General features: G+C 47.1%; 1 protein-coding gene across 17 annotated transcripts in view; it reads right to left on the bottom strand.

The window, feature by feature from the left end:
• The window catches only part of KIAA1217 (KIAA1217 ortholog), a 362,069-nt gene extending 346,313 nt beyond the window's left edge, over positions 1-15,756 (bottom strand). For 3 of the 17 annotated variants that reach the window (XM_060192293.1, XM_060192292.1, XM_060192291.1), the window contains exons 1-2: positions 15,263-15,752; positions 637-920 (exon numbers count right to left, since the gene is read on the bottom strand). In XM_060192293.1, the coding sequence (XP_060048276.1) occupies positions 637-920; positions 15,263-15,344 (366 nt within the window). In that variant the 5' untranslated portion in view covers positions 15,345-15,752. Of the gene's footprint in view, positions 1-636; positions 921-15,262 lie in introns of all 17 variants that reach the window. The other 14 variants (XM_060192308.1, XM_060192294.1, XM_007526403.3 and 11 more) reach the window with 9 other exon arrangements.
• Positions 15,757-20,171: the final 4,415 nt, after the last annotated feature.

Genomic DNA, 20,171 nt, shown 5'->3' with positions numbered 1-20,171 from the left:
TCACCCCACACAGTCAAGAAACAAAAGCATTTGGAGCCACCACTGGGGTAAGAACTGAGGAGGCAGGCAGCTGGAGATGGTGAGAGGACAGGAAAATGAAAGGAGACATAGAAACACAGAAAGTGAGAGAGCAGGAAAAAAAAAACACCCTAAGGCCAATCTCTTGAGGATAAAGGATTTATCGCAAGTCTACACCCTAGTGGTCTATATTACCATGAACGCATATCTATGTATTCATTCATTCATTCATTCACTCACTCACACAGTCACTCAGTCACTGTGCTAAATACTCAGTACTCCCAGGGTGCAAAGTATAGATAGTTGACCTAATATTTCAACATTCTTTGTCTTCACTTTAATTGTCTTTGTAGTTGATGGGACTCTGGGGACAGGGTGGGGACTACATATCCTCTGGGTTTCTTCCTCTCTGGCCTCTCAAGGTTGAATTTTCAGGTGAAATATTACCCACAGCCTGCCTCCACCTTCCAAGTTCTAAATAAAGTTCTGAAACATTCCAAGATAAGCACATGCTATTCAACTGAAATCCTTTTCAATGCCCCTCGGGTTTCTGTGTCCACCCCTCCACCCTTGACCAAGGAGCGAGCTTGGCAGCAAGAAGTGACTGCATTTGCCTACCTGGTCTCTCAGTCTCTCTTGGTGGCCCATGATGGCCGTGGCATGGTGGGGGTACTTCTGCTTCAGATGTTCTAGGAAAGCTTCTCTCTTCCTGTCCATCTCAGATGTTTGCATTCCCAGGATTTCTTTGGAACTTCGGGGCCCGCCTAGAGTGTGTCTCCTTGGGATATTGCGTGAAGACTTGGGAACCACAAGCCGGCTGGTCCCATTAGAGAGGCGCTCCTTGGTTCTGCGGCATTCTGCATCTTCCAGTGATGTCACATGCAGACTGCTTTTTCCTGCTTCTGAAAAAGAGAAAAGAAAGAAAACAATGTGGTTCACAATTAATGATTTCACATTAGAAATCTCATTTATAGAATGTATGAATGCTGATGTATGAATGTAGCTGAAGTGTTTGTTTGTTTTTTAACACATAAAAGGGGGAAATAGCAACAATCAGAATGTGACCCATCGCACTTTAGAGGTAAGAGCACTGCAACACAACTCTGCCATTTCTGACTCTATCCCAGAAGTTATTCAGAGCAAGAACACAGGACAGTCTAGTTTACAGACAAGTTTCCAGTCTAGTTTACAGGCTGAGCTATTATCCTCATCTGTAATTATGGAAGAATTAACTCCAGTGACTCTGCTTATTTATTCTTAATTATAATTTCATCCTGGTTACAGGATTTTTGTATTTTATGTTATTTGAAGGTGGTTTCTGAAAGAATCTCCAAGACCAAAAATAGCTATTATAGTCACTGACATGTGAACTACTTGAAAATTCTATTGTTCCTTAGTATAAACCAATTAAGTATACGAATATCATTAGGAGGGCCAGGTGGTGACACACTCAATAGAGCTCACATGTTATAATGCTCAAGGGCCCGGGTTCAAGGCCCTGGTCTCCACCTGCAGGGGGGAATACTTCACAAGTAGTGAAGCAGTATTGCGGGCATCTCTCTGGCTCTCCCTCTCTCTCCCCCTCCCCTCTCAACTGCTCTTTGTCTCTATCCTAAACAGATATGTATTTTTTTTGCCTCTAGGGTTATCTATGGGGCTTGGTGCCTGCACCACGAATCCACTGCTCCTGGAGGCTATTTTACCCATTTTGTTGTCCTTGCTATTATTGTTGTTGTTGGATAGGACAGAGAGAAATCCAGACAGGAAGGGAAGACAGAGAGGGGGAGAGAAAGATAGACATCTGCAGATCTGCTTCACCGCCTGTGAAGCAAACCCCCCCCACACAGGTGGGGAGCCAGGGGCTTGAACCAGGATCTTTACTTCGAACCATGTGCACTTAACTCACTGTGCTACCAACCAGCCCTAAATAAACATTTTTAAAAATTATATTATTAAGGCCAAAGGGATGTAAACATGATGGTTTAAATACATTTTACTGGAGTGGACTATCTATGACAGATAATGAAAAGAGAGGAGTTGGGGATACATTGCAAAAGGCTTCATCTAGATACCTATCCTTGGAATTGGTCTTTCAGGAACAAGTTAATTTTGACTTAGAACTATACATCATCTGAGTCTGGCAATGACAACGCTTCAAATTAGGACATGCCTAGGGAACTTCCTCTCATCTGCCATGTTTGACAAATGAAGTGTCAGGTCTGTGTATTCCCAAATGCTTGAGGAAAGGGATTTACTTCTTTAATAAGAGAGAATAGGAAGAGTAAATAAATAATGACCATTTGGAGCTGCCTAGGTTCTCTTTGTGGGAACCTTTTTTTTTTTTCTAATCCAGTATTACAGACACAGGCAAAATAAGACATTCTTATCCACAGAATTCCTTGGCAAAGGCACTGGGCTGGGTGTCAGTGGTGCTGCTTTTAATCCAACTCTCAGAACAAGCAATGTGCTTTCTCTCAACCTCACTGTCTTCATTAAAAAAGTGAGGATGATTCATTTAGCAATGAGTTTCCGTTAACCTATCCTTTTTTTTTTTTTAGTTTTGAGTAGAAACAAATTCACTAAATTTTTTTCTTTATTGGGGGATTAATGGTTTACAGTTAACAGTGAAATGCAACAGTTTATACATGCATAACATTTCCACATAACAAGAAAACCCCCACTAGGTCCTCCTCTGCCATCATGTCCCAGGGCCTAAACTCCCCCACTCCCACCCCGGAGCCTTTGACTTTGGTGCAATGCACCAACTCCAGTCCAAGTTCTGCTTAGAGTTTTCCCTTCTGGTCTTGTTTTTCAACTAATATTTGTGAGTGAGATCATCTCATATTCATCCTTTTGCTTCTGATTTTAATTTTTATTTGTTAATGTTATGTGCAGGGAGATAGATCTGATGTCTGAGAGAGTTCTAGATTTGAGTCTCAATCAATAGAGAACCAAACTTCACAACTAAGCTGCCAGTCAGTAGATGTCCACACTTACACAGCGACTTGCTGCCCTAAGGCATGATGGGACTACCGCAGTGTTCCCCTGGTTGGTCTAGAAATATCTGTGTTAGGGCTGGGCGGAGGTGCACCTGGTTGAGTGAACATAGTACTAAGCGTAACTACCCATGCAAGGATCTGGGTTCAAGCCCCCAGTTTCCTACCTGCAGGGAGGGACACTTCAGCAGTGAAGCAGGTCTTTAGGTGTCTTTCTCTCTCCCTCTCTCTTCCCCTCCTCTCTCAATTTCTTTCTGTCCTATCCAATAAAATGGAAAAAATGGTTTCCAGGAGCAGTAGATTCAACTGAGCCCCAGAGATAACCCCAGAGGCAAAAAAAAAAAAAAAAAAAAGGAAAGAAAGAAAGAAAGATCTGTGTACAGAACTCTAAAAGTGAGACCTTTTTTCGGTTGAAGGACAAAATATATTTCAAATACAAACTAGTTTTCTTGTTTGAGTCTTTCCCCCCAGCTGTATGCTCTGAGAATACTTCGACTTGTCTATCCTTTCTCTTACTTGCTATTTATAGCACCTCCATCAGACACTGATGAGGAGAGAGGAGAAAAAGAGGCAGCCAGATTTGTTCACTCTTCAACTCATTAGTTTCACACTAAGTTTAGAAGGGGAGGAAGCTGAGACAGTTGGTTAAAGATACTGGGAGGCAAAATGGAATCTCACTTACTTTTCTTTTTAATTGACAGAGAAATGGGGAGATAGAGAGAGGGAGAGAAAGATAGACACCTGCAGATCTGCTTTACCACTCATGACCCCCCCCCCCTGCAGGCGGGGAGTGGAGCCTTGAACCCGGGTCCTTGTACTTGGTAAGACAGTGTGCCACAGCCTGACCCCCTAGTTTTCTTTCTCATAACATGGATTCTCATGGTCACTACCTTTTTCATGCTTTTTTCTTTAAAATACAAAATTAACAGGAGTCATGGAATGAAGTTGCATTTAGAAAATGACAGATTTGTGGCTGGGAGAATTTTTTTTTCAGGTCTGAGGCACCAGGTTCAATCTCTAACACATGGCATGTTTTCTCTCTTCTTTCTCTCTCTCTCCCCCCCACACTCTCTTTCATGAAATAAACTGTTTTTAAATACCATATATCTTAGGTTGGGAAATGTGTATAATTGGAAGGGATCTAACTTTATCTTTATTGAGTGTGCGTGTGTGTTTAAAATCTACAAAGCCAAAAGTGCTGAATTCCTGACATAACACTATTGACTTTGAAATAATTTTTAACTCATTTGTTTTTATTTAATAGGAGGGAAATTGAGAGAGGAGAGGAAAAGTGAGGGAGAGTTAAAAAGAGAGAACCTACAGCATGGCTTCATCCCTGCAGTTCAGGACCAGGGGCTTGAACTCAGGTCCTTGAGGATGGTAACATGGTAACCTGATGCACTGGAATGAATTTTGAAGATGATTTTGGAAAATCATTGAATACTCTATTTAAAATTATCTGGGACAGGGCTGGGGAGACAGCATGGTGGTTATGAAAAATATTTTCATATCTGAGGCTTTGCAGTCCTAAGGTCAATCCCCCAGCACCATAAGCCAGAGCTGAGTAGTGTTCTTGTCTTTCTCTCTGTACTTTCTCTATGTATCACTCTGTCATTAAAATAAAATAACCTCGGGGCTGGGTGGTGGCACACCTGGTTAAACGCACACATTACAGTGCACAAGGACCTGAGTTCAAACCCCCCAACCCCACTTGCAGGAGGAAAGCTTTGCATGTGGTGAAGCAGGGCTGCAGGTGTCTCTCTGTCTCTCTCTCTCTCTGTCTCTCTTCATCTCTATCACCCCCTTCCCTCTCAATTTCTGGCTGTCTATCCAATAAATAAAGATAACAAAAAAAAAAAAAAAGAAAGAAAGAAATAAAATAACCTCACCAATGTGTCTTGGAACCCCACTTCCTCAGACCCTTGGCCCCACTAAGGAAACACAGAGACAGGCTGGGAGTGTGGATCAACCTGCCAATGCCCATGTCCAGCAGAGAAGCAACTACAGAAGCCAGACCTACCACCTTCTGCACCCCATGATGATCCTGGGTCCATTCTCCCAGAGGGATAATGAATAGGGAAGCTTCCAATGGAGGGGATGGGATATGGAACTCTGGTGGTGGGAACTGTGTGGAATTGTACCCCCTCTTAACTAATGTTCATGTCAATATTTTCATTTTATAAATAATTTTTTAAACATCAAAAAAGAAAAAATAAACATTTCATAAATAAATAAAATTGTCTAGGATAGCTAGATGACATGACCAGACAGAACCTCTGGAAAGTGAGTTTTCACATCAGCATGGCACACAAACAGCCTCCACCACACAGAAAAACGTTCCTTCAGCTCCTGTCTCAGAAGGCAACAGCAGTAGAAAAATCCTGTTCAGCCCTGTTTGGTGTAAAACTCTTTTGCTTCTTCTGAGGATCCTCCAATGTGACCAGACAGCCAGAAGAGCAGCCCTTGGAAACAAAGAAAAGCTTTCTGCTTCCTTCTTTGAAATCTACTGGGAAAGGATTGAGGAAGGAGAGCAATGCAGTTCAGAATTATCTTCTGACAACTTTTACCTATGAGCAGCCCTTACTCTCCAAACCCCTTTTCTCTTTTGAAAATCCTGTTTTAAATATGTATTTTATTTTGACAGGACAGAAAGAAACTAAGAGGGAAAGTGGAGGTAGAGATGGAGAGATAAAAGGGATAGATAGTATAATGGTTATGCAAAGAGACTCTCACACCTGAGGCTCTGAAGTCGCAGGTTCAATTCCCCACACCAGCTGATCAGTGCTCTGCTAGAAAAAAAAATAGAAAGAGAGAGAGATACCAGCAGACCTGCTTCACTGCTTGCTTCCCATCCCCCTGCAAGTGGGAAGGAGGGGATTTGAACCCCAGTCCCTGTGAATGGTGATGTATGTGCTCAATTGGGTGTACCACCACACAGCCCTCTTCCCTTGTTTTTGTTTCTTAAATATTTATTTATTCTCTTTTGCTGCCCTTGTTGTTTTATTGTTGTGATTGTTATTGATGTCGTCGTTGTTGGATAGGACAGAGAGAAATGGAGAGAGGAGGGGAAGACAGAGAGGGGGAGAGAAAGACAGACACCTGCAGACCTGCTTCACCGCCTGCGAAGCGACTCCCCTGTAGGTGGGGAGCCGGGGGGCTCAAACCAGGATCCTTATGCCAGTCCTTGCGCTTTGCACCACCTGCGCTTAACCTGCTGTGCTACTGCCCGACTCCCCCCTTTTTTTAAGATAATTTTTCCCATTTTGTTGCCCTTGCTGTCCTTATTGTTATTTTTTCCATTGATGTTGTTGTTGGATAGGACAGACAGAAATGGAGCAAGGAGGGGAGACAGAGGGGGGAGAGAAAGACAGACACCTGCAGACCTGCTTTACCACTTGTGAAGCGACCTACCTGCAGGTGGGGAGCCGGGGGCTCAAACTGGGATCCTTATGCCCAGTCCTTGAGCTTTGCACTACATGCACTTAATCCGCTGCTCTACCGCCAGACCACCCAACCCCCCGACCCGCTTTAAAGATGATTTTTAAATTGTATTTATGAGGGATAGAGAGAGAACCAGAGCATGTGGATGCAGTGTTGGGGACTGAACCGGGGCTTCACACATTCCAGTCTAGTGCTATACCACTGAGCCATCTCCCAGGCTCCCGAACTCCCGTTTCTTTTCTAAACATTTCTCTGCTGGAAAGCACCATCAACCTCGCATTACTTTTCTGTGGGTGCTCCCATTCTCCCACACACACACTTCTTGGGGGCTGTCCTGAGGTGTCCAGTTGCTGGACATGGTTTACTGTCACTGGAGGACCCATAGTTAAAGGTATGTTCATGAGGGAGCCCACACCTGCCCTCTGTCTCACTCTCCACCTGCCTCCATGTACCTGCTCCACTTTCCCGGCCTCCAGAGCCACCTACAACCAGCCACCACTGCTTTCCACACAAAACCACTGCAACACACGCCGGTCACCTGAGTCCTTTCCTCAGTCAGTCAGTCAGTCAGTCAGTCAGTCAGGCTCGGCGCCTTGGGAGTTGCCAGCTTCCAGCCTGGGTACAGGAGTGGGGGTGACAGCCCTATAGCTCAAGTGGTTGGAGAGAGTGTGTTCTTTCAGCTGAGGAAAACAAAAGCAAAAGCAAAAACAAAGAGAAGGAGGTGGCAGAGGACACTTAGGGTCAAGACCTCAGCCAGGACACAGAGCCCAGGCTCGGGCCACCAGTGCTCACTGGCTGCATGAATGGACAAGCCGGCCCATCACATGGAAACAGAGTGCTGTCTCTTGGCCAGCGTGCATGGTTCTGCTAACACAGGAACATGGGTGTGTCCAGCTGTTTGCTATTCTGGGAATCCATGTCGAACAAATGATGAAGCTAGAGCATGAAGACAAGGCTTTTAGTGTCCCCTTCCTGCCCCGCCCAGCCTCAGCAGAGCAGCTTCTCCCTGGGACTCCCTCCTAGCCCAGCCAAGAACAGGCGCCTGGTTCAGAGAACAAGGCAGGCGATATGGGGACAATTGCTGGAGCAGCAGTGGGGCTGAGGGAAGCAGAGGGGCAGAGAGAGACTCTCACAGGGGCTGTCAGGCAGGGATGGAGACTTTCTGGAGAGTAAACAGAAAAGGGGAGGGTGAACCCGGTAGAGCACACACATTACCAAGCACTAGGACACAAGTTCAAGCCCCCGGTCCCAACGTGCAAGGCAGGGAGGGAGGTTTCATGAGTAGTGGAAAAGTGCTGAAGTTCTTTCTCTCTCAGTCTCTTCCATTTCTCTGTCAGTATCAGAAAAGAAAGAAAACAAAACAAAAGAACAACAACAACAAACATGGCACTGAGCTCCCACAATAACTGGCAGAAAAAAAAAAAGTTGAAAGTGAGGTAAGGGCACCAAGTAGGCAAAGGATCATGGGAAACGGCATGCTAATGAGACAGTTAAACAAGTCGCCAATGGTGACTTCTTGGCCACATCTCAGGTTGGTTAGGCTGTGTCACCTGGCCCGAAGCCTGGGTTTGAGGATCCTGTATCCTGCTGGAGTCATATGTCTGCTTTCCTCCAGAGCCCACAGCAGACCCAAGACTCCTGAGACCTTTGTTCCCCTGGGGCAAGATGCAGGAGACAGGTCCACACCTGGCCCCCAGAAATACAGTCTCTCTGGGAAAGAGTCTCTTGTTTCTTCTGGTGGCTTCAGGCTAGCTATCTTTAAGATACTTGGTGGAGATGGGGAGACAGCATAAAGGTTATGAAAAAAGCCTTTCATGCCTGAGGCACAAAAGGTCTCAGGTTCAATCTTCAACACCACCATAAGTCAGAGCTGAGTACAAAAAAAACAATGAGACACTTGATGCTTTTATTTGTTTTACTGGATTGTCAGAAAAGTCTTGACCTATTTTTTCTGTTTTTCCATGCAAAGACGTATCATGAATTTTCTGACAAGCTAATATTTTATTTTGTTTTGTTTTGTTTTATGAGGGTGAGAAAGACCAGAGCACTACTTGGCCATTGTCCTCAGACCCAGGGACCGAACCCAGGGCCACATGCAGGCAAGGAGTCCACTCCACTGCTGAGTGACTTCCCTGGCCCAAGATATAGCTTTGAGATTGTGCCATGATACTCTGTCAAGAAAGGCTTGGTGAGGACGGGGGTGGGTAGCATAATGGTTATGCAAAGAGACTCTCATGCCTAAGGCTCCTCAAAGTCCCAGGTTCAAGCCCCCACACCATCATGAGCTGGAGCTGAGCAGTGCTCTGGTTCAAATAAAAAAAAATTTTTTGGGGAGTTGGGCTGTAGCGCAGCGGGTTAAGCGCAGGTGGCGCAAAGCACAAGGACCGGCGTAAGGATCCCGGTTCGAACCCCGGCTCCCCACCTGCAGGGGAGTCGCTTCACAGGCGGTGAAGCAGGTCTGCAGGTGTCTATCTTTCTCTCCCCCTCTCTGTCTTCCCCTTCTCTCTCCATTTCTCTCTGTCCTATCCAACAACGACAACAACAATAATAACTACAACAATAAAACAACAAGGGCAACAAAAGGGAATAAATAAAATAAATACTTAAAAAAAATTTTTTTTTAATGAAAAGCTTGTTGAGGTGTGCTGCTGTGTTGTGGGCTGCAGTCTTGATACCAGTTTGTCTGCCTCTGTATTCAGAGCAGAAGCCTGTGTGCTGCAGGCACTGGCACTGCTGACTCCCTTCTAGTTGTCTCATGGACTGGGGTTTAGCACTGATTCTGGTCACGGCAACTTGGCAGAAGTGACATGGCCACCTTCATGTGGTCGGGCTTCCACACATCCTGAAGAACCTCCCTAGCTGTCTTTTCTGTCTGGCTGGCTACTAAAGGCCAAGGCTGACCTTGGGAGTTGGTGGGGTGACTAGACAAAAGGATCCTGAGTCCCAATATCAGCCTGGGGGGTAAGCGGACCCAACAAGACAGCCCCCTGGTCAAGAACACCCACATTCCAGTGTTCAAGAAATTAATCTCAATTATGCTAAAACGCTGGGGCTGTTAGAGCAATCAGTGTATCTGACTAATATCTATCCTGCATTCTGTTGGGAGCCACAGAGCTCCTCCATTCTCCAGGCCTCTTGATAAAATCATAAAGATCAACACCATTTACAGAGTAGAACAGAAAATCCAGAAACCAGACTGTCATGATCCTCTAAAAATACTCGAGGGGGGAATTAAGTAAGTTAAGTAAGTAAGTAAGTAAGTAAGTAAGTAAGTAGAGGGCTTTCTGGTATAGATTTTAGACAAATAAGAACTTCCCTTCCCAAGCCCAGAGAAGTCTTACTGACTCAAGTGCTCATGAGTTGACTGATTCACACAGTTTTGACTGATTGCCTGCTCTGGACTCTAAAAGAAGGTAGGAGATGCAGGAAGTGGTGATCCAGAGAGACTTAGCTCCCTTACCTCACAGACAGTCCACACTCCAATCAGAGAGGCTGACAAACAAATGCTACCGGAGAAGGTCACAGAGTGTTAAGTGCTCTAAGGGTAAGACAGGATAAGCGACAGGGATAGATGGCGCGATTTCCAAGGAGCCTTCTGAAGGAAGGAAGGAAGGAAGGAAGGAAGGAAGGAAGGAAAGGGAGAGAGGGAGGGAGGAGGAAGGAAGGAAGGAAGGAAGGAAGGAAGGAAGGGCATCCCAAGTTCACCCTATGCAGGGGTCTCTGTTGCTGTTCCCCTCAATTTCATGAGATATATTAGGCATATAATGTCATGCAGTTTCAAATGTGCAGCTCTGACACACTTACATACTGTCAATGGATGATCAGTTACTAGGGGGCAAGGCTGTGTCTGACAGCTCCTCACCAGCAAAGGAGCTCTGAGCCTTAGGGTCAGAGCAAAAGCCGGCACCTAGGGATGCTGGGAGCAGATGGCACACCCTAGGGATGCTGGGAACAGATGGCACACTTCTTTGCTGGTACCTGTGCACCGATGCTCACCTAGCAGCTGCCCATTCAACCACGGCAAGTGCCTGGATGGGAGCTCATTTAAGATGACCACGTGCCCCAGCTGGCCAAGAGCTCTGGGCCATAACTGTTGTCCCACAGAAACTATTCACCTGCTCTCTTTCACTCTCCAAAGTGTCTCAGGACAATAAGTTAACATGATCGCCCAAGGGGATCCTTATCTACAGGAGACTGATAAACTCAAGGCCCTGGGATGGTATAATTAGCTTTTTCTTGGTCAATAAATATTTATTGAGTGCCTTCTGCGTGCCTGGTGTTCTGTCAGGTGCTGGGAACAAAAAGATAAAGTCATAGTCTTTGTCCTGTAGTATCACATTGTAATTTGGCAAAACACATACATAAACTAATGCCATGGCAGCTGAGGGGGTGATGCAGGGGCAAAACCACAAGACTTGCATGTGGGAGGCCTGGAGTTTGAATCCCAGCACCGCATACAGCACAGAGAAGTTCTGGCATCTGTCTCTGTCTCACACAATAACAAGCACATAAGTAAATAATGTGGTTGGTACCACAGGAAAGGATTAAAGACAAAGCAAGTGGAACTCTGGGTGGTGGAATGATGCTATGTTTCTCTCTCTCTCTCTCTCTTGCTCTCTTTCTCTCTCCTTCTCTCTGGTAGGCACACCCAACAGAGTTCACATGCTACCTTGCAGGGACTTAGGTTCAAGTCCCCACCTGCAAGGTGTCTCTTTCTCTCTGCCTCTTGAGTCCCCCCACCACCCCCTCTTAACTCCTCTCTGTCCCATCAAATAAAAGAAAGAAAAATTTAAAAAGAAGACAAAATAGCCACCTTGAGTGGTGGATACATGTGCAGGCACTAAACTAATAATGACCCTGGTGGCAATAAAATAATAATAACAACAGTAATACAGAGTGTTGGGGGGGCGCTGCATAGTGGTTTACACAACCAACTTTCATGCCTGAGGCTCTGAGGTCCCAGGTTCAGTTCCCCAGCACCACCGGAAGCCAGAGCTGAGCAGTGCTCTCTGGTAATAAGTAACAAAGACTTTGGCAAGTGCAGTGACAGAAATGGCCACTGTGGGACAGGATGGGAGTAGCAGAGACCAGGCCTCCTCCTGCAGTGCCAGTGAAGAACAAGAAATGAGGCCACACTCCTCTCAGCCTCAGTCCCCCCAGAACTCAATAGGATTTTAGAAACTGAATTTGAAGGTGAGTGAAACAGTTCATTTGGGTAGTGTGCTGCTAGCCAAGAACAGATTCTAGCCCAGCCCCCACTGTATTAAAGGCAGCTGAGGTGCTATGGCCTCTTTCACTCATTCTCTGCCTCTCTATTCCTCTATAGAGAAAAATTTTAAAAAAAGAAAAGAAATTGAATTTGAATTCTTCTCCCCCTTCATTCTCAGCAGCTAGAAATCTCCTTGACCTCTGAATTCTGCGGTAGCCCAGAAACGTTTCTCTTTATCATCATCACCCTCACTGATCAGAGAGCACAGCTCTGGCTACTGGTGGTGTCAGGGGTTGAACCTGGACCTCCCTCACACAAGTCCTGTGCTACCACAGTACTGTGTCTACACCAACCCCAGCAGACCTCTCCGAGAGAGCCCACTCTCCTCACAACTCTAGCCACAGATCTCCAAAATGCAATCCTTGTGTGTCCAGAGGATTCTCCAAATTCCCCTTCCCTCCCAAACCATCCCTGCCTTCTCATCTACTCCTCTCAACACCCCGAGACGCACACACACATGCACACGCACACGCACAGTCACGTGTGCGCGTGAAGGGCAGCTCTATTCTCCCAGTTGCAGGAAGCGACATCTCTGCAGTTAACTTAACTCTCCTGTTTGGCTGGCAACCCATATCCCAGCCCCGAGCAAATGCTTATGTACACACATCTAGAGTCAGTCTTCTTATCACCACTTGCTCTGTGACCTGCTGACCCAAGCAAGTGTTGTTTCTAGCCTGATTCACCTTACAAGTCTCCTACCTGGGCTCCCTGATATATCCCTGGCTCACCTGGGTTCCTGTCACTACAGCACCTATTATCTCCCCAGTATGAGGGCAGGCAGACCTACCAGCAGCCACCACCACCTCTGAAATAGCTAAAAGCCCACATCCCCAGAGTGACAGGCACTATGCAATCAGGCTAGGGAAAGCCCTCTTAACTGTCCCTGCCCCCCTCCTTCTCCCATGTTCTTACTCCCAGGTTCTTTTCTGACACCAACAACATCATGCCCTCCCTACCTCCTGCACCCCCTGTTCCTCTTCCCTTCCTTAGCCCAACTCCAAGTTTTAGTTCATCTGTATTCAAGAAAACACGAGATGCCCAGTTAAATTTGAATTTCAGATCAGAAATATTTTTTAGCCTAAGCAGTGCACGAGATATACTACCAGGAAAAATTATCCCTTGCATTTTTAAGTGATAAATAAGGGGACTGATGCTGCTATTGGGATATGCTGCATGTTTTACTTATTTAAAAAAAAATTCTTGTTATGTTTATTCATTGGCTAGAGACAGCCAGAAATTGAGAGGGAAAGGGGTCAGAGACAGGCACCTGCAACACTGCTTCACCACTCACAAAGTTTTCCCCATGCAGGTGGGGTCCAGAGGCTCGAATGTGAGTTCTTACATCCCAATGTGCACTCAAGCAGACGCACCACCATTTTTTACTTATTTTGTTCATTCTCTTTACCACTCTCCCTGCCCGGTGCATCTTGGTTCTTAGAATCTAAGTTCAATGAAGACAAAACGTTTTAGTCTATTATGCTGCTGAATGCACAGTGGCCCAAGCAGTGATGACTACAAAACAGATGCTGGGGAAGTGGTGTGGTAGCGCAGCAGGTTAAGCGCACGTGGCGCAAAGCGCAAGGACCTGCATAAGGATCCTGGTTCCAGCCCCCAGCTCCCCACCTGCAGGGGAGTCGCTTCACAAGCATTGAAGCAGGTCTGCAGGTGTCTCTCCCCTTCTCTGTCTTCCCCCCCTCTCCATTTCTCTCTGTCCTATCCAACAGTGACATCATCAACAACAATAACTACAACAATAAAAAACAAGGACAGCAAAAAAGGGAATAAATAAATAAATAAATATTAAAAAAAAAAACATGCTGGATATTCACTGATTGGATGAGTGATCCCACTCATCCAGTGTGACCAGCCCCCTAGTTCCAGTCCCAACCCCAGTGACGTCACTCAATTGCTGTAGTGGCGTGGAAGTCGTTCCTTACATTGGTGCTGTTCTAATTGCCCCTTGGGATTCAGAGCCATTTATTTCCACTGAGGCCCAGGGACTGAATTCCATCTAGAGGATTTAGTCCTATCAAATAGGAAGGGGGAGGAGGGAGAGCCGAGAGTCTTATCTCTCCCTGGACCCCATTGGTCAGGGGCCTCTTGCCTGGGAAGCACAAACAGACAGGGCAGACAGATGTCTGCAGGACACTGGGATTCTCCTGGGTTTATTAAACCTAAGCTTTCCTGCATCCATTTCACTAGGGGTTTCCGTGCTCTGGGAATCACAGCTGCCTTGTGTGTTTTCAGTTTGGATGAGTCATTTGTGACTTCTCTGTCGCCTGCTCTCTCTCCTTCACCTTTTCCCCAGGGCACAGTCCCCATACCCACGTGCAGCCCTGCAACCCTGAAGGACCATCTCTCAGTCCCTCACACACCCACCAGACCTGGACCAGGGTGCCTGGGGGGACTTTACGGTTTGGGGACACCCCCGTGTCCTGGACATTGCAGGATTAATGCTACCTCGAAAACACAGGCTGGAAGGGTTCTTTTTTTTTCTTTCTCTCTCAATTTTTATTTATTTTTAATTTTTATTATCTTTATTTTTTATTGGATAGAGACACAGAAATTGAGACGAGGATGACACAGAGGGAGAGAGACAGAGAGACACCTGCAGCCCTGCTTCACCACTCGCAAAACTTTTCCCCTGCAGGTGGGGACCAGGGGCTCGAACCCGGTCCTTGAGCATTATAACATGTGCGCTCAACCAGGTGCGCCATCACTCAGCCCCCTTAAAGGTCCTTTCTCTACCCAGCCCCACCTCCAGATTCCAGATTTCTTTGGAATCACAAACTCCTGGAAATTCCCTATGGGGAAGAGAGAGAGAGAGGGAGAGAGGGAGAGAGAGAGAGAGACTGAAACTCTTAGAAACACAATCAGAGAAAAACTGCCTTGAGCCAACTCGCCCAGTCGCGTTCCCCATCTCTGGCGCTGCAGCCCGCGGAGGATTCCCCTATCCCCAACTCTCCAAATGGAGAGTGGCCCCCTGCTGTCCTAGGCAGTCAGATAAAAACTCCCTGTATTCCGATGATTAAATCTAAGGCATTGGAGACAAAAAAAAAAAAAAAAAACTCCCTGTAACTTGGAGCTTTAGCCTTGGGGGGCGTTCTGCACCCCGCCGCCCCCCTTCCCCACAAACTGCAGCCAGTACCTCTTAAGGGGGGTCCTGGGGGACCACCACCAAAAAAAAATGAATGGGAATGCGGCCACCCCAGAGACAGCTGCGCAGAAAACAGCACCCTCTTGCCTCCACCCCCGAGGCTGGGGCAGCGAACTCTGCAGACTCTGCCTGGTGGATGTTTGTCACACGCGGGGAGGGGAATGTGACATCACTGTGCCACTTGTCCCGCCACTTGCGAGCAGCCGCCAGAGCCGCCGGCCCGGCCCGAGGAATCCCGGCTTCGGCTCGCCGCTGCAGGCGCAGCCGCCCCGGCAGTGAGCGCGCCCCGCGCCCCGGGCTGGAGCTCCCATCGCGCCCGCCCCGCCCCGCCCCGCCACGGCCCGCGCCCGCTCCAGCCCGGGGCTCCGGCGCCGCACTTACCCGGTTCACCCCGCGGGCTCTGCACGCCGTCCGCGGGGGTGGCGAGGCCCCGCTCTCCCCGCCGGCTCTCCTTCTCTTCCATTGTCCCAGCCGCCGGCCGCTCCGCGCGCCTCTAGCAACTTCGCAGCGCGCTCCTGGACGCGCCCAGAAAGCGCCTGCGAGGGGGGCCCGGCCCGGGGAGGGAGGAGGGGACGCGGCGAAACCCCACCCCGAAGTCGTCTCCGCTCCGGTGCAAAGTCTCTCCGGCCTGAGAAAACTGCATTCCAGCGCCGGGCCTCCCACCCCGGCCTCGGAGTCTGTGCACCCGCGGGACTGCACTGCCCCCCTCGCCCAGTACCCCCCCAGGTGGTGGTGGCTGTGCGCCCCTGCACCCCGCCGCCCTCCCCCCACAACCCCCTGGTGGCGGTGCCTGTGCACCCCTGCGCCTCCTCCCCCAGCGCCCCGCGTGGCCCCAACAGGTGGTGGGGGGGCCTCCCTCCCCCAGGCCGCCCCCCTCCTCCGGCTTCCTGCGCTCCTGGCTCCTGGCTGCTGAGACCCGGGAAGACGCGGAGAGGAGCGTTTCACACCAGCTCACCGGTCCTCGGGCCTCAGAAACCTCAACCTCCCCAACGGGCTGATATTCTGCTAATAAACAGCGAGCCAGGCTTCAGGAAGATCGATTCCAATAAATTTTCAACACCAGTGAAATCTCATTAAAAAAAAAAAAAACTAAAGAAAGAGTATACATGGAAAGTTTCTTGTTTGTTTTCTTAAACTTGTTATTTAAAAAAAAATCAGTTTATTGGTGGGGGGCGCTAATGGCTTACAGTACAATTGTTGATACATAGGTTACACGGAAATGTTTTGAAGTAAACACTTTCTGACACTGTTTGGAGCCTGGTTAGCAACACCCAGTCAGGTGGTTTCCTTCTCGCAGTCATTTTCAATCACTTTAAGTGTTTGTTTTTTCTAAAAGTTTCTGTTAATTTGCCTACACTTTTCTGACTCCACCCCTTTCCAACAGCCTGACAATAATCTCCCTCTCCCCCCTCTCCCTCTCCCTCTCCCTCTCCCTCTCCCTCTCCCTCTCCCTCTCCCTCTCCCTCTCCCTCTCCCTCCCATACTAACAAACCGGAAAAGTAAACTAGTAAAAATCCTTGAAGACATCCGAAAAGCAATTAAAACTGCCTTTCTTTGGCTAGGCAGGGTTACATTCAATGGTGCTCCCTGTGCTTTCCGTTAAACTACCTACAAATATTTATTTTGTGCTCTACCTAGTCCTTGAAAAAAAAAAAAAAACTGGCACATTTCCCAGAGAATGAAAATAGAAGGCAAACTGTCCACCAAGAGGGACGGGAAAATAATCTGGGCGGCAACACAGTCGCCAGTGGGTAGAGGGAGAACCGAGTCTGAAGTGATAACCCCCTCCTTCATTTGGGGGACAGAGGACAATGGTGGTCTACTGACCATACCCTGACCCAGTTGACAGTTCCAGGACACAGGTGCAGATTAATTTAGATACAGAATGTGCACAGAATAATGGCTGGCCTATCCTCCAGATTCTGACCTTGAGTCACCTGGATGCTTTGGGACAGACTGTGTGTTGGGACAGATTGTGACCATTTTGAACGCAAAGCTATGAGTGCCCCTTAAGGACAAAAGATGTAGACCAAATGGAAAGCTGGCAGGTCAGGGTGTGAGGTCTACTCCCAGCAGGAATGGAAGGACTTCTTCTTCTTCTTCTTCTTCTTCTTCTTCTTCTTCTTCTTCTTCTTCTTCTTCTTCTTCTTCTTCTTCTTCTTCTTCTTCTTCTTCTTTTTTTTTTCTTATTTATTTATTTTGCAAGAGCACTGTTCAGCTCTGGCTTATGGTGGTGCTGGGTGACTGAACCTGGGATTTCTGGTGCCTCAGACATAAAAGTCTTTTTTTTTTTTTCATAATCATTATGCTTTCTTCCCGACCCAGGGATGAACTACTAACAGGATTGTTGTGGAAATCCAGCAACTTCCAGAAAGTGGAAGCTGAGCCTAGGTAACCTGGATGAACACAGGCAGTTGAGCTGACAGTTCAGTTAACTCAAGATCTCTGTGACTTTGCAACAGAATTACCAGATAATCTTGCTGGAAGGAGGGACTAATCTCACAGAGGTCTGTACCTGAGGTTGCTGGCAAACACCAGATCAACCTTATGTCAACCTGACTGTTTTCTGAAGAAGGGATATGTGTTCAGACCCCCAAACCCAGATTACGTGCTCCTGTTCCCCGTATAGCTGGGTGTTTCTGTCTTCAAGGTATTAATGCCAGAAAGAGGGGTGGGGGTGAGGTGACACAGAGGAGAGGAAGAAACAATATTGCCACTTTGCAAAAACAGTGACACACACACACACACACACACACACACACACACACACACCCACCCACCCTTTCACCCTGCCCCAAGCCAGATGTTGCTGGGAATGGGGCCTGACACCAACTACATTTGAGAAGAGCTAGACCCTAATAAAGCCCCGCTGTGTCACATGACCCAGTACAAGAGGCAAAAAATAATGAAAATGATAAAACCAAGATGAAGTGGGCAACAGTTCACCTGCTGTGGCAGCTGCTTTGCCAGGGGCCCTGGTAAAAGCTTCAGCCAGGCAGAAAAAAGAAAAAAAGAACCATTTACAGACATAGATTGTGCTCTCCTGAGGCAGTTTGGAAAGTGCCAGAGTAGCCCTTCAAGGCCCTCAAGACTCCCAGACAGGCAAACTGGGGGAAGCTCTCACCCCAGTTCTGAATTTCCATTAGTTTCCAGGCCCACAAGTTCAAACTGCTCTGCTGGGACCCAACTCTCCCCTCCCCAGCATAGCAGACAGTGGTCTCTGTTGATAAGTCTTCACAGAGTGCACATTACCAGCAGAACTCATAAACATAAATTACCCACAACTACGAAATGCAGACATAAATTTCCAATAAGACATCCCCTCGAGAGTCCTCAAACTTTCAGGCTGTTTTATGGTGGACAGATTCTTTTGGACTCATTACCTGTCCTTTGTCCTCCTCCTTGAACATAATTGGAGAAGGCACCGTGTTTAGGCCTTTGCACTGCCCATTGGAGGCACCTTCCCCTAAAAGCACACAGACCTACCCACCTGCAGAAGAGTCACTTCACAAGCAGTGAAGCAGGTCTGCAGGTGTCTATCTTTCTCTCCCCCTCTCTGTCTTCCCTTCCTCTCTCCATTTCTAAAAATGACGACATCAATAACAACAACTATAATAAAAAAAAAATCGGAGTTGGGTGTTAGCGCAGCAGGTTAAGCACACGTGAAGACAAGTACAAGGACCCGCATAAGGATCCTGGTTCGAGCCTCTGGCTCCCCACCTGCAGGGGAGTCACTTCACAAGTGGTGAAGCAGGTCTGCAGGTGTCTGTCTTTCTCTCCCCCCTCTGTCTTCCACTCCGCTCTCCATTTCTCTCTGTCCTATCTAACAACGACAGCATCAATAACTACAACAACAATAAAAAACAAGGGCAACAAAAGGGAAATAAATAAATAATTTTTAAATAATAAAAATAAAAAATAAAAAACAAGGGCAACAAAAGGGAAAATAAATAAAATATTATAAGAAATAAAAAAGCACAGAGACCTGATCACCCTCTCTTCTGTCACTGTCTCTTTCTCTGAGGAACTCTCCTGAAAATACTAAGTAAGATCTTGCCATCTCCAGCCACCCAGTAACAAAGGAGACCTTCATGGAAAATACTATTATGGCTACCCAAACTGCAGAGATGTTCTTTCTGGAAGAAGCACTATTTGAACTAGAAGTACACTGAGCTTTGGGGTGGGGGGCTGATTTAGTTTCTGGGTTGAAAAATAATTGCTCTTCCAAACCAGTGTGCCTACTGCCAGACTTTGAAATGTGCTGTGAAAGGCATCAAGGAAGCGGGAGCAACTTGAAATTTGATTTTCCTCTGTTCGTAGAGAGCCACAGTAAGGATGCCAGTGGGGCTAACTTTTCAACTCTATATCTGTCAACCAGGGAAGGCACAAGGCTATTTCTTGGTTAATGGCTCCATATGCTGGCAATTCATGATTCGAAATGAGCTAATATACACACGCAAAAAAAGTGTCATTTGAAAAGCGATCCAAGTGAGGAGATAAAAGAATGCTGGGAGGGGAAATGGTGATGGGCAGTCAGAGCTGTCCCATTACAGAAATGGGTTATTCCTGGTTTTGATAATGCAACTTAAACTGGCATCTGCCACAGTGGGCATTAATCACAAGAATCATAAACTATTTCCGATGACTTCCCAGTAGGCCTATTTAATTACAGGGTGTGGGCCATACCGATTTTCTTGGAGTGCGTTTTTCAAGAGAAAAGTCGTTGCTAGAATCCAGCATGAGTGGAATTGTGCTGAGCCATGCTTCCTTTATTTCCCCTTCGACTTTGAATTTTACTATGAAGAGGAGAGCTTAAAAGGACTTGACATAGAAGAAATGATGCTCGCTGAAGCCACACAGGTACATTTCAGGGGCATCCACAACAGAGCAAGTGGAAAAATGCAAAATAAAAAGAAGCAAATTTAAACTGTCCCAGAGTCCTCAGGTTTGATGTGACACGCTGCCTCCTCTAAGGACACGCAGCTGGGTGTCCTCATGAGACTGAAATAAGTGAGTTTTGACAACTGGGGAAACATTTGCTTAAGCAGATGATCTGGTGAAGGCTCTCCAGTTCTCATGTCAGCTGGCTGGCGTGACCTGACACTCATGTAATCGGAAACGCTATCGCTATTCATGACACCAACAGGAGGAGAGGCAGAAACCACGGCTGTCCTTGGCAAATGAGCAGATGGCTACCTTGGGAGCCCAAGATAAGCCCCATACCCCCTGCAAATTTCCAAAAGCCAAATGAGGAGAATCATCTTGGAGGAGTTTCTCAGACCTCATGAGT

Source organism: Erinaceus europaeus, chromosome 6 (genome assembly GCF_950295315.1).
Source record: "Erinaceus europaeus chromosome 6, mEriEur2.1, whole genome shotgun sequence".
NCBI lineage: Eukaryota > Metazoa > Chordata > Mammalia > Eulipotyphla > Erinaceidae > Erinaceus > Erinaceus europaeus.
Note: the sequence above shows the minus strand (reverse complement) of the source record. Positions and strands in the feature narration are given on the sequence as shown.